This window comes from Medicago sativa, chromosome 8 (genome assembly GCF_051527215.1).
Source record: "Medicago sativa cultivar Bolivia chromosome 8, Bolivia_mono, whole genome shotgun sequence".
Taxonomy (NCBI): domain Eukaryota; kingdom Viridiplantae; phylum Streptophyta; class Magnoliopsida; order Fabales; family Fabaceae; genus Medicago; species Medicago sativa.
In genome coordinates this window covers 87,480,155-87,500,775 of record NC_140756.1, presented here as the reverse complement: position 1 = coordinate 87,500,775, position 20,621 = coordinate 87,480,155, and the positions used below count along the sequence as shown (strand labels likewise).

General features: G+C 31.3%; 1 protein-coding gene and 2 long non-coding RNA genes across 4 annotated transcripts; 2 read left to right on the top strand and 1 right to left on the bottom strand.

The window, feature by feature from the left end:
- Positions 1 to 5,865: 5,865 nt before the first annotated feature.
- On the bottom strand, positions 5,866 to 9,790 carry LOC146902821 (mitotic-spindle organizing protein 1A-like). Of its 2 annotated transcripts, none has more exons than XM_085733806.1 (2): positions 9,645 to 9,790; positions 5,866 to 6,412 (listed from the first exon to the last, which is right to left on the bottom strand). In XM_085733806.1, the coding sequence occupies exon 2, from the start codon at positions 6,402 to 6,404 to the stop codon at positions 6,186 to 6,188; it is 219 nt and encodes a 72-aa protein (XP_085589932.1). In that variant the 5' UTR covers positions 6,405 to 6,412; positions 9,645 to 9,790; the 3' UTR covers positions 5,866 to 6,185. The 2 variants fall into 2 exon arrangements, with proteins under 2 accessions (XP_085589932.1, XP_085589931.1); XM_085733805.1 differs by having other exon boundaries at positions 5,866 to 6,437; positions 9,645 to 9,775.
- Positions 9,791 to 12,955: 3,165 nt separating this feature from the next.
- Positions 12,956 to 14,560, top strand: LOC146902820 (uncharacterized). Its single transcript, XR_015023553.1, has 3 exons — positions 12,956 to 13,646; positions 13,741 to 14,272; positions 14,363 to 14,560. It is a non-coding gene; the product is annotated as an uncharacterized LOC146902820 (long non-coding RNA).
- Positions 14,561 to 15,073: 513 nt separating this feature from the next.
- LOC146902819 (uncharacterized) lies at positions 15,074 to 16,893 on the top strand. The gene is made up of 2 exons (XR_015023552.1): positions 15,074 to 15,288; positions 16,593 to 16,893. It is a non-coding gene; the product is annotated as an uncharacterized LOC146902819 (long non-coding RNA).
- The last annotated feature ends 3,728 nt before the right edge of the window (positions 16,894 to 20,621 follow it).

Sequence of the window (20,621 nt, the reverse complement as noted above, 5' to 3'; positions counted from 1 at the left end):
CAGCTCAGGTGTCATATTTTAAGGCAGTTGTGATTTAAAGTAATATTAATAGGAGTTTGCATAATGCATTATTTTCTATGTTTTGAAATCCCTTGTCTTTTGTAACTTTGCTCTTGAATTCACGTGCTTAAATTCTAACCCCTTTTCCCATAGAAGTGTGAACACATAATTAACCCTTATCTAGTTGGTACATCGGTATAATTATAAGAATTAAGTATCTTAATATGAGAAACATCGCTTTTTTCAAACAAGTTTATCAAACTAGTTTTTAATTACCTTTTTAACAAACTTCTAACAATATACATTTGGATTCAAATTTTGTTTGTGTCCCTTTCCAACAGGTAATTGGCGGAATTGAATTTGTTATATTCACATGATCGTATGGTTGCCTATCTAGGCCGTCGAATTAAAATTAGATGGCTCATGTTCTCATTTTGTGTATTTTGAATCTTTTTACTTAAGTCTAAACATGAATAGTCTAATATTGATCAATGGTCCAAATTGTATGATTGCGTCAAATGCAATGTAGTCAGGAACGAGATCCTACTCATGATCGGTCCGACGTAAACACACGAGGGACATAAGACGGTTCATAAGAACTCACTCAAGGGCAAAATTTTAATTTCACATACACAATCATAAAATTTATAATACATTAAACTAAATTAATATGTCATAATCATCATTCCTCAAATTCATAACAACAAAGATGAGAGTTCATAAAGTAACTCAAAATTCAAAAGAGTAAGTTCATAAGTAGCAATAAAGAAACTACAAGTTCGAATTAGTTTCTCAAAAGCGAGTGAAAAAATTCGCCGAGAAAAGGAACACGGCCGTCTTTTGTGAAACGGAGACATGGCCCTCGTTCTTCGTGCTACTGTGCTATGTGAGGAAGAAAGATAATGACGACGGGTAGTTTCGGAGCTGAGAAAAGAAGAATGAAAAAAGGGTCTTGTTTTTGGTTAGGGTAGTTTCGGTGAAGATGAGAAGATCAAGAATGAAAAAACCGGGTTATAACTTTATATAGGGAACTTGGGTTTTAATTTTTGACCCGACTCGAGTCGCAAGGCCTAATCCAGATATTGCCAGCCCAACTCATTTTTTCATTACGTTCCTATACAAGAACCCGATCCTGACCACAAAACTCACGAAAACGACACAGAACAAGGTCAGAGCTCGTCGGCGTCGCTGTAGCATTTTGATAAACTCATTTATCTTTTCTCCCCGTCGTAAATATAAAAACAAAATCTAGTCTCTACGACATAGTTCAAGTTGTTGATTTGGGACTCCAAAAAAAAGTTGGAGAAAATAGTTTAGGGTTTAAACTCTAGCTACTATACTACTAATGTTTTTCTACTGTCATGTTGGAAGCTTGGTATGTTGGGAGCAGCTATCTGAATCATTTTTATACGGATCCCTACTAGCTAAAAATAGGCATCAAATTTTGTACTTGGGTTGGGAATTATGGTTCCTCATTTGAAAAGTCATTACCCTATACGGTATTTTTCACTCTGCACTCTTCTTTTTAAATCATTCTTATATTACTTGAGGAATACATTTACCTGTTTTGTTAGAAGCTTATATTTCATCATCAATTCATCATGTTGGTATGTCACCCATAAGCTAGCATAGGCCTTTAAACCTTTTGATATAAGATGTGAACAACATAGACGCATGGCAAATGCTGAGCCAAATGTGAAGGTTCGAAAGTTTTCTAGTTTTATAAAATGAGTTGATGAAAATGTACTTTATTTGGAAATTAAGCGAGCTGAGATATGATCTTGACATAAAGATAAAGATGGGCCCTGCATTTTTTGTTTCTTTCATGTAAATTGTGGATTTGAAGCTAAGCAGTTGACCCGATCAAGTGATTCGAGCATTTTTGGTTATCATTTTGATGCTAATTTAGTGGTTGATTTGATGATCAATAATATTGGTAGGACATGTTTTTATCTAGTGTATTTTTTTTAAGCAAATATCTATTATTTTTTTACAATTTTTTGATCATTTTATTGTATTAATTTTAAAGTATTCATCAACTTTGTCGACAACTTATCTTTAAAAAATTTATATGACTACTTTTTAGTGATGTCTCTCATTTCAACCCTTTTTTCTCTTTCATAAGACGTGAACTTTGCTTAAAGGATTAGGGTTTAGTTTCACTAAATATTTACAAAAAAAAATATTTACAAAAATTAAATATTAAAATAATCTTATAATAACCAATGTACTTTTTTGGGGGAAAATAGTCATTTTGGTCTCTGAATGTGTAGCGAGCAGCTAAAATAGTCTCTCAATTTATCGAAATTATAAAATTGTCCTTGATTGTGCACTCCGTTAGTCAAAATAGTCATTGATGTAAATATAGTTCCACAATATTTACAATAACTTTTTTATTATAAGGATTGATATGATAATAAGTAAATACTTATAAGGTTAATATGACAATAAATAAGTATATTGATAGATTAATATGACAATATTAAAAGAACATTTTAACGCGAGAGACTATTTTGATTAACGGAATACACAATTAAAAACTATTTTAAAATTTCTATACATTTAAAAACTTTTTAACTATTTGTCGACGTTGAGAGATTAAAATGGTTATTACCTTTTTTTCTTACTTGTGCGGCTTGTAAAAAATAGTGAACTTTTTTATTGTGAAAAATTCTCATAATGGGAGTCAGTTGGCCAATTAAAAATGGATTACAAAATATATTAAAGAGCTTCCTCACAACTCGGACATAATTTGGGTTTTTGAACGTAAGCCTAGCTGGCTCATGTGCTATAGCCACATATAAAATGGTGTAGTAATAAAATGAAGATAGGAAATTGGTATTTAAAAAAATAACTGTCCAGTACTTGGTACTGGTAGTAATGTTTCACAAATCGAGTGTTAACTCGCCGAGTGTACGTTTTTAGGTACCAAAATCGTGTTAACTCGGAGGTACATTCGATTTTTGGTAAAATCGGAATGTTTAACGAGTTTGACTCGAGTTAACTCGGTCAAACTCGGTAAACTCGGGTAAACTCGAGTAAAATCGGAATTTAAGTCTAAATTTTTTTGGATAGTTTTATTAACAACTTTAGAAACTTGTGAAACTTGCCTTTTTGAATGGTTAAGACTTAAGAGACTTATGATTTTGCAAGTTTGATGTTTAGTTGAACATAATGCTTTAATATGGTGGTTGAAAATCTTTATTTTATAATTTAGTCATATTTTGCACTAATAGACTATTTACAATATTATGTTCGTTTACACATGTCATGTAAATAATAAATTTTATTTAATTTTAATTTTAGGTAAACTCGTACGAGTTTTCGAGTCGAGTTTACCTAAGCAAAACGAATTGAGATAAACTCTTGAGTTGTAAAACCTTGACGGATAGTATTTATTTAATCACACAAATAATGATTTAAGTAAGAATTGTTGGCTGCAGCTTTAAGGAAGGGATAGTTATAAGCAAGTTTGAGGCATGAATCATGTTAAGCCTTCAGGTGTTTACACACTTTACACCACTAATCCCACAATAATGATAAGAAAGAGTAAAATACACTTGGTTTCCTAATAACAACAAACACAATATCTTATGGTGGAATCCTTAACACATCCTAAAAGAGTGGTTATGAAAGTGTGAACACTGAACAAATTTGTGTTGTGATATGGAACAGTGAGTAGGCGTCTTTGATCATAATTTCTTTTTTAATATATAACTATGTATAAGTAAAAAGTAATCATCGTCGTTTAACAGTGATTAATCACCGTTGAATAACATGTTGGATACATAAGAAAATATCTCTCTCCTTGAAAAAAAGCACTTCTCTCATCCAAACTAGATTTTATCTGGTGATTAATCACCGTTGAACATGTTGGATACATAAGAAAATTTCTCTGTTTGATACATAAGAAAACTCTATCATCAAAACTAGATTTTACCTATATGCAAGAGTTGGAGATCAAACATATGCTTGTATCAAATCAACCAAATATTAGTGGGTTGCTTGTAATTTTACGTGAGCGCAATGAAATGGTATTTGCATCTAGAAACATAAATAACACATAAACAAAAAATGAAAGGACAATGTTGCAAATTCTTTTTGTCATGTATGTATTTGCCCTTGAGTGGATCTATCATATTCGAAGCAACCAACCTTACTGTGTTCTCAAAGTTTTTTATACCCGACTAATAGAAAAAGAAAAATTCTTACGTGAACTCTTACCAAACACATCATTCTTACACCCAACCAATTAAAATCAAACACCTCGTTAAAATAATAAAAAGAATTAGTATCAGAATTTTTTCTCATTATTTTTAATATTTCTCTCTCTTTTTTCAACTTTCTTTAACCGACAAGAACCACCATTTATGTTTCCATTTCCTTAATTAAAATCACATTTCTTTTTAAAGTTAATAACATGTGTCATATTTTAATTGGTTGGGTGTAAGAATAATGTGTTGGGTGACAGTTCATGCAAGAATATCTCATAGAAAAATACTTTTTTTTTTTTAGAAAAATACTTTTATAGTCACAACTTTAAATAAAAATTATTTAGGCATATTCATGATCATTAAATTATTACAAAAATAAAAATTAGTTATTTTTCTTTCATATTTTAATTATTACAAAAATTGGTCCAATAATTTGAAGTCTGCGTAGTTACTCTGTAGAGTTGTCAGATTAGTTTGAAGCTTTTGTATCTTGGAAAGACGATTGAGACCAGAATTAATTGGACCATGGGAACCAGTATCCATGGTGTTTGAGAGAACACCTTTATCCCCAGATAGAAACACGATCAAGACAGAAGAAAGGAGGAAAGAGCACAAGAAAAAAGAGAAGGAAATCAAAGCAGAAAGACCCAAAGCAACACAGAAATCAATAACGAATGGGGAGAGGGAAGGGTAACAGAGGAGAGGTAAAAACAAGGAGACAGAACCAAAACACCAAAGGGTGTAACTACAAACCCAATCAGGGAGAAAACAAAGACTCAACTATCAACAATCTAGGATAGAAAGATTGAAGAAGGAAAACATGAAGAGCAAATAAAAAAGAGAGACAACAGGGAACAAGCTTGAAGATCTATGGGAATGAGAAAAAAAAGATGAATAGGGATCTTGGAGGATTCTTGATTCCTACCATGGTTCAGCTCTCTTAAACTTTGCCATTAAAACGTGGTCCAGGGCCACACACACCTTGCTTCTCCATAATCTTTTTGATGCGTACGGGAGATTGTATCATAAGCAACTTTAAACAAGAGTCACAAAAATGGCCAAAAGGGTTGTGAGAATCATCCTATATTGAATTAGCGATGATTCGAAGATGTTGGATGAATGAATATTAGATGTTTATGGTTTAACTACCACGATATTCTAAACTGCGATTCAAATCTCTGTCGAGAGATATCCATATTTATAGTTTAAAGGTATGCATCATCAAAACTGCAATTTTAAGAAATTTTTGGCAGTTTATCCTTAGGCCAAGTTACATATCCATTAGAAAAAGAATTGAAGAAAACGGCCGGGGTTACAACAAACATTCAACATTCAACATAAATACATTAGAGCCCTCACAAAATGAAATTAGGCAAGTCTCATAAAGCTAGGAAGCTTCAAGCCTGATTTAAATTTACAAATAGTGACCAAAACAAAATGAAAGAAAAAAAAACTTTTGAAATAGAAAACAATCGACCCATCTTTTAGAAATGTAGCTACCAAAAATGAAAGAAACAAAATATCTTTGAATGTGACAGATAAATACAATATTTGACTTGTTATACATCACATAAACTAAGAAAGTAAAGCCTTCCTTGTTTCATAAACGTAGTAAGAAAAAAATATATATAGACATTAGGCAGCTATGCTATTACTAGGAAACCTTGCTAAAATACATATTGCTTCCAAGATGAATCAATCTTACAATAAATTCAGACAATAGCTTTTGTAAGCGTTTCTGTCAATTGGAAAAATTAACAAAAAGAACAAAACACAACTAATACTTCTATCCGGAAGAAATCTAATACACCTAAACTATTCTTCCATTGTTTCGTTTATCTATAATGCTCCAAAAATTTAACCAGCATTTCTTGATAAACCAGCCTCTCAATATGCATACAACAATTCAAATATAAATATAAAAAATACCTTCCACAAAACAACATTGGAGAGAGATATAACAAAATACATTCATGATTTAGGAGGCGTAGGATGCAATGATGACATTGGGAGCCTCTCCTTTCTAAGTTCCTTGACAATAGCAGCAAGTGCTTCAGGATTGACCCCAAGATCACAGAGGGCAATGAGAATAGAAAGTGCATGACGGTCTAAACCCGTGTCGAGTATATTGGACATGTGAAATGCCAGGTCCAAAGATTCTCGTGCACTTCTTGCAGCTTCAGGGTCCATGCTTAAAGCTGAGATGTGCATATGATATGTTTACTAGTTCAGAATTGCAAAATGAAAACATCTAAATACAGGTCAAAGTTACCCTCTAAACTACTGTCTAAAACGCAAAATGAAAACACCTAAACACATGTCAAAGTTACCCTCTAAACTACTATCTAAAACCTAAAGTCAATGTTTTAAAACCAGACCTGAAGTTGAACCAGCGAGACCCCAAGTCATGGTCCAACCGTCGGTTGAACCAGTTAAAAATAAATATAATGCTAAACTTCATAGATAACTGATAGTGATACATGGTTATAATTTGTAAAATGAAACACATACATAACAAATCCACAAAAATCCATGACATATACATTAAAATCCCATCGTCTAAAACAAACAACAATAAAATCCTTAACAAAGATAAGTTTTCTTAATATAAATTAAAGGGAAATGTTAACCGGGGCACTGGTTAAGGAAGCAAAAATAGAAGCTTTTGCATTGAAAATTGTGTAATCAATGTTTCAAAAGTCAAAAAAATATCTTTTTCAATTTAATTTTTCCTTTTTTAGATACCTTAACCAGTGCCCCGGGGGCACTGGTTAACACAACCCTAAATTAAAACATCAAATCTCATGTGCAGTATCACCACTACAAAGAATACAGCAGGATCAATGGATCAATGGGAAAAATACTACACATAGGAAGAACAAAAAATGTTGAAGAATCACAAAAATGGGAACTTCGGTTCGATTCCAAGAGTACATGATTGACTTAAAAAATGTATTTTGTAAGTGCAAGGAAAATTAATTTGCCTTATTGAAGTTGGAATATGCAATCGCCTCTTAGAATTGAACTGAAGTCCCATTTTCCTTACAGTCCTCCTAACTTGACTTACATGAGGGCTTCCCTTGTAGCCACTAGTTTGACAACATGTATCAAAATTAGATGATGCAACCCAACCAAGTAAAGTCAATAACTGACGATTTTTATCATGTTACAATGATATTGCCAGGAGAATAACATGTGAAATTTGATTGAACATGATAGGAAGACTACTATTTTAGAGATTTTGTTGAATGCCTAAAATACAGCTAAATCTATGAGTGATTTGATCTTTATTCAACATTTAAAAGTTATATAAAATTCAGTTGTCACAATTATGCATTAATTTATTAGGTTTGGAACATATCATTCGTGTAGGTAGAGTACTTTGAATTCTAAGCGAAACACATTCTCAACCAAAGGGGTTCATGGCATTGTAAGGTGGACATTAATGTCACAAAAAGATGGTACGATGATACGCTTACTAGATAAAAATTTCAAAAACTTGCATGCAGGTGATGTTTTGGACAAACTAATTTATGATCACGAGGAAAATATTATCAAAGAATCATGTCTACATTTTTAACATTTTACATGAATTAACATGATAAAACCTAGCTACAAATTAAGTGAGTAGAAATTATACCATTCTAATCATGCTCTATGAAGAGGAGAATTTGTAAGTGAGAATTATTCCATTTTTTTTTTGTGTTCAGAAAATGGCTTTAGAGTGAGATTCTCCGAATAACATACAAGAACAAGAGTTATTATTGATGATCAAACACTGTTCAACTCACGTCTTATGGGGTTACGAGGAAACAACTACCAATTTTGATGTGAATCACAATCATGACAGTAAAAGGCAGAAATTTTCTAGTAATATCATGGATGATAATGAAAAGGTTAAGGAACAAGTTGTGTTGCTAAAAATTGATGTTATAAGTGATTTTGATGAATCATTAACGAATAATAGCCACGATGAAATGAAGAAGTTGGTGTTGAGGTTAAAGATTCCTAAAGACAAGATTTTTCAAACATCACAAGATTGCAAAGAACATGATTCCTCTAATAACGATATTGAAGAGAAGAAGGTTAACGAAAGTGAAACTGAATTAGGGTCAATAGTTGTTATGAATTTTGATTTGAATGAGCTTCCAAGTGATGGTTTTGAAGATGAAACCAATTAGTGTCTCTGTTTTGTTTATGTTTATTGTATGAGAAATGATAGTATCATTTTTGTGTGGGATACCCTTGAAGTTGTCATGTAATTTTCCTTATTGAGAATTTTTTTAGCTAATACATGTGATATTATAATTAAAAAAATTACCAATAAGGCAAATTACATAACAACATCAAGGGTATCCCACACAAAAATCATAATATCATTCCTATTAAAAAAATATAAACAAAAAAAAAAAGACGCTAAATGGTTTCATATTCAAAAGCATCATTTGGAAGCTCATTAAAATCAAAATTCATAACATGTATTGACCCGAATTAAGTTTCACATTCATTAAACTTCTTCTCTTCAATATTGTTATTAGAGGCGGTTCTTTGCAATATTGAGATGTTTGAAAAATCTTATCTTTAGAAATCTTGAAACTTAACGCCGACTTGTTAGCAGCACACCACATACCACATGTTAGCAGCACATTTTCTTTCTTCATATTTCACATATTGATTTTAAGCAACACGACGGTGATTCACGTAAACATTGGCAAATGACGCTCATAACTCTTCTAATGTTCTTGGGGAACCCTAATTCTCACTCTAAAGTCATTTTAGTGAGAAAAAAATGGGTAAAATTCTCACTCAAAAATTCTCCTATCGCGAAGTTTGTGAGTTTTATCCTGTTAATTCCTTTTTTAATTCCTATAAACGTGATTGATTTGATTGTTTCATTTAAAAATGATTAACATGGTTTGTTTGAGTATTATATGTTAATGTTGTTGAAAATCACACTAGCACAACTAATCAATATTGTCAATTATATTGAAAATGGTATGATTATTTTGTTTTTATTTTTTATTTATTGGATTCATCTTTTGAAAGCATTTGAATCCAATAAGTTCCTCCCCCGCTCATAAATTAGTATGTTCACAAGATCATGCAAACAAGCTCGTGACATTGTTATCTAGAATAGCGATAACAAGGGTATAAAGGGAAGCTGTGATGTAAGGCAATTGCAACTCAAAATGGAATCAATATGATGACAATAATAATAATTTAAGAAAATAACTAAATTCAATGTAGAGGTTGCGATTGTGATTCACAGTAATCGTAAAAATTAAAACACGGCTACAAAAAGTGTCAAGCATAATACTTAATTCAATTCAAGGTTAAAAATGTGATTCATAAGATAAGGAATCAGTAATAATTCTGAAAGAAAAGAAAATAAAATAAAAAACGCCAAGTAAAAGGATCAATAGAGAAAACCTGTTGATGCGAAGGTGAAAGACGTTGCGGCGTGGCAGAGAGATTGCAGAATCAGAACCGGCTATGCCAACTGCGAACGAAACAGAGATGAAGGGTTTGGACTGCGGCGGTGGAAGAAAGAATAAGAAAAGAATTGGAATTAATTGAGATTTTAGGTCGCAAATTTTGTATTTATAGATTCGTTTAGGTCGCCTAATTCTGTATGATGTACCGGTCCATCACCCAGTTAATTAATTAATTTATTTATTTAGGCAATTATTTTTCTCACCGTACTTTCTTCTTGTGCGTCTTTCGTCTTTTTTTTTTTTTTTTTTTTTTTTTAATTATATAAATCAAGAGCACAATGGCATCAAAAGAAAGGAATGGAAGATATTCCAAATTCCAGCGATGTTTAAATGTGTGGCGGATTCTAGTCCTTACCAGATACTCATATATATTACTATTAAAAAAAGTATAAAACAAATAGGGGAAATAAACCTAACCTAAAAAATTCACACAAAGTATATGTCAACCCAACCAGGTGATACAAAAAAATAAAACAACACTAACGGATATCTAAAGTGCAATGTATGGACCAATTGTCAATACACAATTTTCAAGATACTTTCGAGTGTATTATATAGTTCGAACTAGAAAAACACGAATCTATAATTCAAACACGAATCATGGATTTCTTAGCATAAGAAGGTGTATCACACATTTTTTAATTTAATAATTCAAACGCCCTTATACATGTTTCGAAGTATGTTGTATAGGGAGTGTATGGATTATAAAATTCGAAGTACTTATTTTTTTCGATTTTTTAATCTAAATTGGTGGAAGAAAAAAAAAACAAATTTTCCAAAAAAAAACTCTTTTTATATTATATAATCTGAAAATCTCAAGGATATTTTCGAATACAAAAGGGTTGCGTGAAAAGAAAAAAAAGATGAGAAAAGAAATTGCCTTAGTTTAATTTAATTAGCTTTATTATTTGTTTAGGGGTAACAAACCACCTTTCGGCTCCTTTTTTTAGTGAGCATCACAATGGTGGTGTGTGCTTTCTTTATTTAACATCAAACTAAGCTAAATATGTATCTATGTTGTTAAGCGATAATTTTGAGTGCTTTGAGAGAATGATGTTTATCCTTTATTTATTAATTTTATTAGGTTTGCAGCAACTTAACCTAATAATTTCCTTTTAAAATGTTGCATTTGGTTAGCAGCAATCTTATATATCTTATATATATAATAAAGCTTAACCCCTAAAGCTATTTTTAACCCTAATATTTTCCCCCCATTTCTCCCTTCACTTTTCTGAGCCATTGGATCTTGCACATTTAGGCGCCATTCAATTTTAGTCATTGATCATCTTACTTAATTAATGCCAGCCGAATTTTGTTATCAAGTTTGCTATAATTTTTTCTTCAAAAAAAAGTTTGCTATAATTTTGGCCAGCCGAATCCTTATTATTATTTTTTTTGAATTCCTATCCTCCTTTTTTTTTATTCCTATCCTCCTTTTTTTTCGAATCCTTATTTTTATTTTTTTTAATTCCTATCCTCCTTTTTTTTTATTCCTGTCCTCCTTTTGGCCAGCCGAATCCTTATTATTTTTTTTTTGAATTCTCATCCTCCTTTTTTTTTATTCCTATCCTCCTTTTTTTTTAAGCAAATATTTTCTACACTTTTAGGTTTGCAATTATTTCACATAACAAATTCCATCTAAAAAAATGCATAGCACCAATTTTATTCCTATCCTCTTGCCTTTTTTTTTTTTTATGAAGCAAATATTTTCTACCCTAAATAATAAAGCTTAACCCCTAAAGCTATTTCTAACCCTAATATTTTCCCCCCATTTCTCCCTCCACTTGTATGAGCCATTGGATCTTGCACATTTAGGCGTCATTCAATTTTAGCCATTGATCATCTTACTTAATTAATGTCAGCCGAATTTTGTTATCAAGTTTGCTATAATTTTGGTCAGCCGAATCCTTATTATTTTTTTTTAATTCCTATCCTCCTTTTTTTTTATTCCTATCCTCCTTTTTTTTTTCGAATCCTTATTTTTTTTTTTTGAATTCCTATCCTCCTTTTTTTTTCGAATCCTTATTTTTTTTTTTGAATTCCTATCCTCCTTTTTTTTTATTCCTATCCTCCTTTTGGCCAGCCGAATCCTTATTATTTTTTATTTGAATTCCTATCCTCCTTTTTTTTTATTCCTATCCTCCTTTTTTTCAAGCAAATATTTTCTACACTTTTAGGTTTGCAATTATTTAACATAACAAATTCCATCTAAAAAAATGCATCGCACCAATTTTATTCATATGCTCTTGCCTTTTTTTTTTATGAAGCAAATATTTTCTACCCTAAATAATAAAGCTTAACCCCTAAAGCTATTTCTAACCCTAATAATTTAACATAACAAATTCCATCTAAAAAAATGCATCGCACCAATTTTATTCATATGCTCTTGCCTTTTTTTTTTATGAAGCAAATATTTTCTACCCTAAATAATAAAGCTTAACCCCTAAAGCTATTTCTAACCCTAATATTTTCCCCCCATTTCTCCCTCCACTTTTCTGAGCCATTGGATCTTGCACATTTAGGCGCAATTCAATTTTAGTCATTGATCATCTTACTTAATTAATGCCAGTCGGATTTTGTTATCAAGTTTGCTATATTTTTGGCCAGCCGAATCCTTATTATTATTTTTTTTGAATTTCTATCCTCCTTTTTTTTTTCGAATCCTTATTTTTTTTTTTGAATTCCTATCCTCCTTTTTTTTTATTCCTATCCTCCTTTTGGCCAGCCGAATCCTTATTATTTTTTTTTTGAATTCCTATCCTCCTTTTTTTTTAAGCAAATATTTTCTACAGTTTTAGGTTTGCAATTATTTAACATAACAAATTCCATCTAAAAAAAATGCATCGCACCAATTTTATTCCTATCCTCTTGCCTTTTTTTAATGAAGCAAATATTTTCTACCCTAAATAATAAAGCTTAACCCCTAAAGCTATTTCTAACCCTAATATTTTCCCCCCATTTCTCCCTCCGCTTTTCTGAGCCATTGGATCTTGCACATTTAGGCGCCATTCAATTTTAGCCATTGATCATCTTACTTAATTAATGGCAGCCAAAATTTGTTATCAAGTTTGCTATAATTTTGGCCAGCCGAATCCTTATTATTTTTTTTTTGAATTCCTATCCTCCTTTTTTTTATTCCTATCCTCCTTTTTTTTCGAATCCTTATTTTTTTTTTTTGAATTCTTATCCTCCTTTTTTTTATTCCTATCCTCCTTTTGGCCAGCCGAATCCTTATTATTATTTTTTTTGAATTCCTATCCTCCTTTTTTTTTTATTCCTATCATCCTTTTTTTTTAAGCAAATATTTTCTACACTTTTAGGTTTGCAATTATTTAACATAACAAATTTCATCTAAAAAAAATGCATCGCACCAATTATATTCCTATCCTCTTGCCTTTTTTTTTATGATGCAAATATTTTCTACCCTAATTTCCATGTAAACTTGGTTATCTTACTTACTAAAGCTTATCCCCTAAAGCTATCATTAACCCTAATTATTCCCAACGTGGCATTTGTGTTCTCCATGCATATTCAAATTTTCTCTCTTTCCCATGACCATATTTTCTCTCATTCTTAACAGCTCCCACAATCTCTTCTCTTATCAATTGTTAACGCCCCTCCCTCTCTCTCTCTCTCCCTTTCATCGGTATGCATCGCAAATTTGATACGGCAACGCAACGTGACGAAGCTGAAGCGAAGGAGATCGAGTGATGGTTGGTCGGATTTTTTTAAATGTTGAATCTGATGAAGCGAAGAGATTTGTGTAAGGTGATTGTTCAACCGAGAAGAGAAATCAGAGGGATTTCAGAAAATTCATCGGACAGTGATTATCATGATCTAGATTGTTATTCTTCAGAATACTCATCTGTTGGATTTGATGACCTAATTCCCTTTCTCCTGGTTATCGATCTATCAAAGTCTTTTTTTAGTAATCATTGTAATTGTTTTCTTTTTATTTTTTTAAAAAATATTGGTTTGGTTACGTTTCATTTGAATTAATCTCACGTTTTGATTATGACATCTCTGATTAGGTGATTTCGATGAACAGTACCCCACAAGGATTTGACCGCCGCCGGCACCTGCGGTTGCTCCCTTCCACACCTCCAGTAGAGTTTCGATTTCGTCTTCTGTCTCACCTTTGGTGTTCTGTTCGGTTCTGTTTCACTATCAGTATCTTTGTCATGAACGAACGGTTGCATTTCTGGTATCGATCTTGGGGAGTTCTTCTCCTCTCTTAGTAAATTTCACGACATTTGTTTATTGTTGTGTTTTTGAGTTTTGATTTTCGGAATGGTTTGGGAATTGATGATGAATGTTTGGTGCCATCAAGAATGGTGCAATTGATTATTGGTTAAGAACTGTGAGTTTTGAAATTTGTTTCTGTGATATTTACAAAATAAATAAAGATAGTTTACCAGAATATGTAATTAGATGGAGCGGAAGCGAATGGGGAGTGATAGTTTACCAGAATATGTAATCAGATGGAGCGGAATCGAATGAGGAGTGATAGTTTACCAGAATTCTTGAATGTGTGATCAGATGGAGCGAAGTCGGTGGCGGAAGGTGACAATTCCTCACAAATAATCTTAAATTGGTTTCAGTTTTAGTCTTATTTTCACATTATTTTCTTAAATAATCTTAAATTGGTTTCAGATTTTTGTGCGGTTTTGCTATATCAATTATATAATTGAATCTGATACGACCGCAAGGGATTGCAGATTTGCTGGAGTAGGTAGGGAGGATTTTGATGGTGGTTGAGGTTCTTTCGTGTAATCACATAAGGATTCTTCCAGTCATTGAGTTAGAAAAGTTGGTTAACAAGTTGTGGATCAAGTATTGTATTACGTTGAGTACAATACTTATGAAGTAAGTATAAACTCATCATGTCCAGTTGCCTTATACAATAATTCTTCAAATGTTGTAATTTTTGTGTTGTGTATGAGTTTTATCAGAGTGTGGTTGTTTGCATCATAAATAAACATGAATTTATATTGTTTAAGTGATGAGATGATCATCTTGAAGTGTTTGTTCTTGAATCCTTTTTATTTAACATTGGTTCTATTAAGTTTCTAATGTCATTGTTGTTATTAGCTTCTGCTGTTGTACATATATAGAACCAAGTATATAACAAAGTATGCAATTCTAGGTTACATTTTTTAAATTTTTGTACCATATGAAATAAAGTGCGCTAATTAAATGTTTGGAGACTTGAATCTTTTTGCTATTATTATATGTCATTGGTAAATTGTTTTGGTGACTTACATCATTTAAATTCTTAATAGTATGCTATACAATGTTTTTCATATTTGTTGATATTTTTGATTTTTTTTAAGGGTGCTGTCATGTTGGCTAAATGCTTGGCTAACCATGCTGTCATATTTTTTTAACTAATGGTTGGCAAACACTACATGATTTTAATGGGATCCCTATGTTTTTTTTGGCATCAGTCAATTTGGCATTATTATCAAGGACATGGTTGGCAAGAACATAACTTATTGGATATTTGATACTCCAATGAAGTTCCTGGTAAACATGACTGTTGTAATGACTCATTTCCATCAAGTCTTTTATGGACTATGGTATGTCTATATTACTTTCCTCTACTTGAGTATATGTTAACTCCTTTGCAATAGTTATATATCAGCCTGTCATTTTCATTAGGTCCTCTGATCGAAAGTTTAATGATATGCCTTTCTTACCCTTTTCCATGTATAATCTTTTCTTTTTGTTTTTGCTTCATTTCTAGCTTAATTAAGAAACATTTCTGCTGCTTTTGAATTTATTTAGTCTTTTTCCCCTATTTTTATGGAAACAATTTTAGCCTCTATAGCTATGACTATCATATGCTTGAAGTCAATGTGATGCAAAATACATTTACAAAAGTTATCATATGTTAACCATTTAACTTATGTACGTGTATGTTTTTATAAGCCATGTTATATCCATGCATATTTATTTAACTTAAAAGTAATTTATTATGATCCTATGCTTTAGCCGTGTGACCAAGACCATAATATTGTCACACAAATATTTTATTTTTTTGGTCAAATATTGTAATATGTATTGCTCTTTAGAAACTATTTCAAGGACTCTGTTGGTTCTACTTTTGTTTATACAACTATCATTGAGGAGTTAATAGTTTTAACTATAGTGTTCTTCCATAAAAAAGTATCTTCATAACTTAAAAAGAAATTCAAAAGAACTGGGTTATCAAAAACTAGAAGCATGCGAAGAAAAATTTGTAAAAAGATGTGCATAGTAACTAATAGTAGTTGTGTTGATCAGTTGACATTGATTCTCTAATAGGATCTAAAGGTGTTATAATAGTTAGTTGTGATTATCCTTTCGAAAGAAATTGATAGCTCAGTATGTTTTTTGTCTGGTGTGTACAATGTGGACATGAGTCTTTTGTGAGCCAAACTTCGGCGTCCTATATCCTCATCCTCTCCTCAATACTTGGTGTAAGTTGTGCTTTAAGGATCTTGGTTGTGTTATGTCATACATTTTTTGTACAAAGCCATACTCTTAAACGTTGCTGCAATGTGCCAATGTTTATTGTCCTCCTTTCATACATTTGCATGATAGTTTTGTTTGTTCTGTTTAGTGCTTAATATTTTGTTTATCTGTTCCTATTTGTTGTGGTATCAATTAATATTCATATTGTTAGGAGGTTCTAAGAATCAACTATGATATTGATCGACTTGGTGTATTCTTTTCTTATTTGAAATCAATGTTATGTTGTTATATTGGGTGCTTTACCGAATATTTAATGGTTCTACAATAATCCAACTTTGCTTTTAGGCTATGATGTAAGTTTGTGTCCATCTCACACACAAAGGAAATTCAAAGTTTGTTTTAATTTTAATTTTATCGTTTTGTATAGGTTGTTTGAAAGCTGTGATTACTCCATCAACCAAGTCAAGTGAAAAGAGAAGAGAAAAGGGAATATAGGTCACACCAATCGATGATGGTGGAACACAGATGTTTGAGATTGTGTTGTAAACGAGCATAGTGAATGGATCTTGATGCTCTCCATCAATCTTTTTTTTTTTTAAAGACGATTCTTCTAATGTATTGTCTTCCACCTCTATATTTTCTATTCTCATTGCAATCGTAAATGTCATATGATAATGTTTCATAAATCAAACAATTGGGTTTGAATGGTTAATGAATTCCATAAATAATGAATTGTTCAAGAGAACTTGAATTTGATTTTAGGAGGACAATTTTTGGTCAAACTTTTCTTACTTTTCGACCGAACTCCAGATTACCATATCTCCTTTTTTCTTCGAACCAGATGGTTAATACAAAAAATATGATATAGTTTCATATGTTAATAACAAACTATATTCCTTCATCATTAAAAGAAATCTATTCTCATTAAAAAAAACTAAATACCGATTGTTCAAAATATACTACAGTTTGTAATTTTAAAAGACCCGTGCGACGCACGGATCGGCGTTCTAGTTTAACCTAACAAATTTCATCTAAAATGCAGTGCATCAATTTAACCTAACAAATTCCCTCTAAGATGCAACAATCCCTAACATTTCTCCTCACTAATGAGCTTTTCATTCCTAGCTTGTTGTGTCATCGTTTGTATAAATCTATTGTTTCTGTAGACTTTTTTTTTTGACAACTTGTTGCCTTATTATTTATTAATTTTATTAGGTCTGCAGCAACTTAACCTAATAATTTCCCTCTAAAATGATGCATTAGATTAGCAACAATTTAACATAACAAATTTCATCTAAAATGCAGCACCTAAAATGCTGCATTAGGTTAGCAACAATTTAACCTAACAAATTCCATCTAAAATGCAATGCACCAATTTAACCTAACAAATGCCCTCTAAGATGCAGCAATCCCTAATATTTCTCCTCATTGATGAGTTTTTCATTCCTATCATGTTGTGTCATCGTTTGTATGTATCTATTGTTTCTGCAGACTTTTTTTTTGACAAGTTGTTGTACATTTATTTAATATGTTTACAAACAGAATACCTTAATTTCCATGCAAACTTGGCTACCCTAATTTCAATGCAAACTCGACTACCCTAATTTCCATGCAAACTCGACTATATATAACAAACCCTAAAATTGGCTATCATTGAGGGGAGGGTCATTTCCGGGAGTAATGTTGGTGATCAGGTTTTTGTATCCAGGCTATCTCTATCGCCTTCAGATGTCAGGATTCCTTTAAGTTTCAACGAAGACAATTTCCTTTGACTGTATCATTTGCAATGACAATTAACAAAAGTCAAGGGCAGTCGCTTAAACATGTTGGTGTATATCTACCAACACCTGTATTTTCTCACAGACAGTTGTATGTTGCTGTTTCAAGAGTTACATCCAGAGAAGGACTATAGATATTGATCACTGATGAAGATGGTGAAGATACCATTGTGACGTCTAACGTCGTATATGAGGAAGTATTTCGCAATGTGTGATGAAACTACATGCCAATGTACTAAAATTTTCATATTTCTTTTACCAAATTATTGATAGGATTACCAAATTTTCTTTTATAATATTTTCAGATTTTATACATTTTATGAAGTGTTTTATTTTGTCAGCTATGGATTATCACCTGTTCTTTTTTTCATCGTTACCAATTATATATTGCATTTTGTTATTCGTATCTCAACCCCTTAACAATAAACCCGTGTGACGCACGGGTCAACAATCTAGTTAAAGGAATCTCTATTGTTTATTTTTTCGGACCCAACTTAATAAAATATTTTAAAATAAATTAGTTGTGTTTAATGGTAACAATATAGTTATTTATTTATTTAGTACAAAAATTGAGATGTTGGATTGAAGAAACTGAGTGCATTAGATATTATCAGTTACTGATATTTAAAAATACGAACTATATGTATGTGACATCCACTTGAGCATTTTTTTTAAGGATTAAATGTGTCATTGATCCCTGCACTTTCGCCCTTTTTTGACATTAGTCCCTGCACTTTTTTTTGTTTGGCTTTAGTCCCTACACTTTTTCCACGTGGACGAATTATTACATGTCACATGGCGCACTAAAAGACAAGATTGCTGAATTAAAATAAATCATATAAAATAATTCATTTTTAATTAGTTTTATTATTTTTATTGTTTAATGTTTAATTAGAAGGGTGCCCCTAATAACAGCAAACTCATTGAATATAGCTAGTTGACGCTCCTTGTACCACAAATCAATCAACACGGTAGTCCTCTGTTGTAGCAGGTTTTTTATTTACGGTAGAAATGTTAATGAATTTGATTTGATGAAACACCTCCCTTTAACGTACAAGCTAAGCAAATGCAATGATTACCTTAAAAAAAATACGGATATCCATTAACATAAGAAAAACAGAAACGCAGCTCAACGGTACAAAGTTGAAACGCATAAACGCATCTCAGTGGTAAGGGGATTAAACGAAAACGACGGTAAAATGGCGACATAGGTCGAAACCGCGAACAGAATAGAAAACGGGAATGAAATCGCGAAATCGAATTAACGATGGAGGTTGAAATTGATTTTATGGATGGAGGACGAAATCGAATCAAAACCTGATGAATGAAGGACGAAATTGAATGGCAACGTTCAAGTTGAAACCCTAAAATCACTTTCTTCCCCTTACTCATCGTTAGTGTTTTTGTTCTGTTTTGGATATCTCTTATCTTTTAAATTTTTAATTTTCAATTAAACAATACTAATAAGAATAATAAAACTAATTAAAAATCATTTATTATTATTTTTATTTTATTTCTATAGTTTTGTCTTTTAGTGTGCCACGTGGCGTGTAATAATTCGTCCACGTGGCACACCGTTAGTTTTAGTTTTTTTTTTTTAACACTTAAGTTAACAGAAGGACCAATTGCAATGTTTTTTCAAAGTGCAGGGACTAAAGCCAAACAAAAAAAAGTGTAAGGACTTAATGCCAAAAAAGGGTAAAAGTGCAGGGACCAATGACACATTTAAGCCTTTTTTTAATAACAAAAATTATTATGTTAATTTTTGTTAGTATTCATTTCATTACACGAACTTGAACCACCCTGAACTTTTATCACCTCAACTTCTTTAATTTTAAGCTCAAATCAGTTGAGCTATCCAACTTTTCGTACCCATTTAAGCATTTAAATAGGGGAGTTCCTCCGTGTCTCGTAATTGATTATCTTTTACTTACTTTTCTTTATCGTTAAATAATAATCAATTATCACATTTAAATTTTAGATTTTTTAAAATAAAACACAATGTGAAAAAATAGAATTAGAAAACAAAATGATGATGATAAAGCTTCTTTTGGAAGGAAAAAAAGAGTAGAAAATGTACATAAACAAAGCTAAATAATTATCAAATTTAATGAATTAGAAGGAGAACAAAAGATATAGTAAAAGTACTGTATGCAAAATTATATTTTTACCTAAAAATATGAAACAGTTATTAAATTAATTGATAGAAAATCAAGATTTCTTATAGAATATAAAAAGTAACAGTATATATAGATACAACAATGTGAAGGAGTCTGAAGATGAAGTGGTGCTACTTAAATTGTGCTAACCCTCTAATTTGTTGTTAAAATGACACAATTCATTGTTAAATGTATAATTAAGCATTTTACCAACAAAAAAAAAAAATATAAAATGTATACAATAGTGTCAATAGTACTAGAGGTAATATGCATTTACATAAATGCTTCTATATATTAGATGAAGCAGAATGTGTGTATATAAAAAAACTTCTTCAAAATAATTTATTCTAGAAAGATATATTACCTCTGTCTCTAAGATCTCTTTGACTAAAGGAATTAAGAAAGTTGATTGTAATATTAAATTTGTTGATAATTGATATATTGTTTTACAAGTTTATCTTTCATGATGGAGAATTAGTTAATATTTTTACTAAATATTTATTACAAATTGCAGAAAAA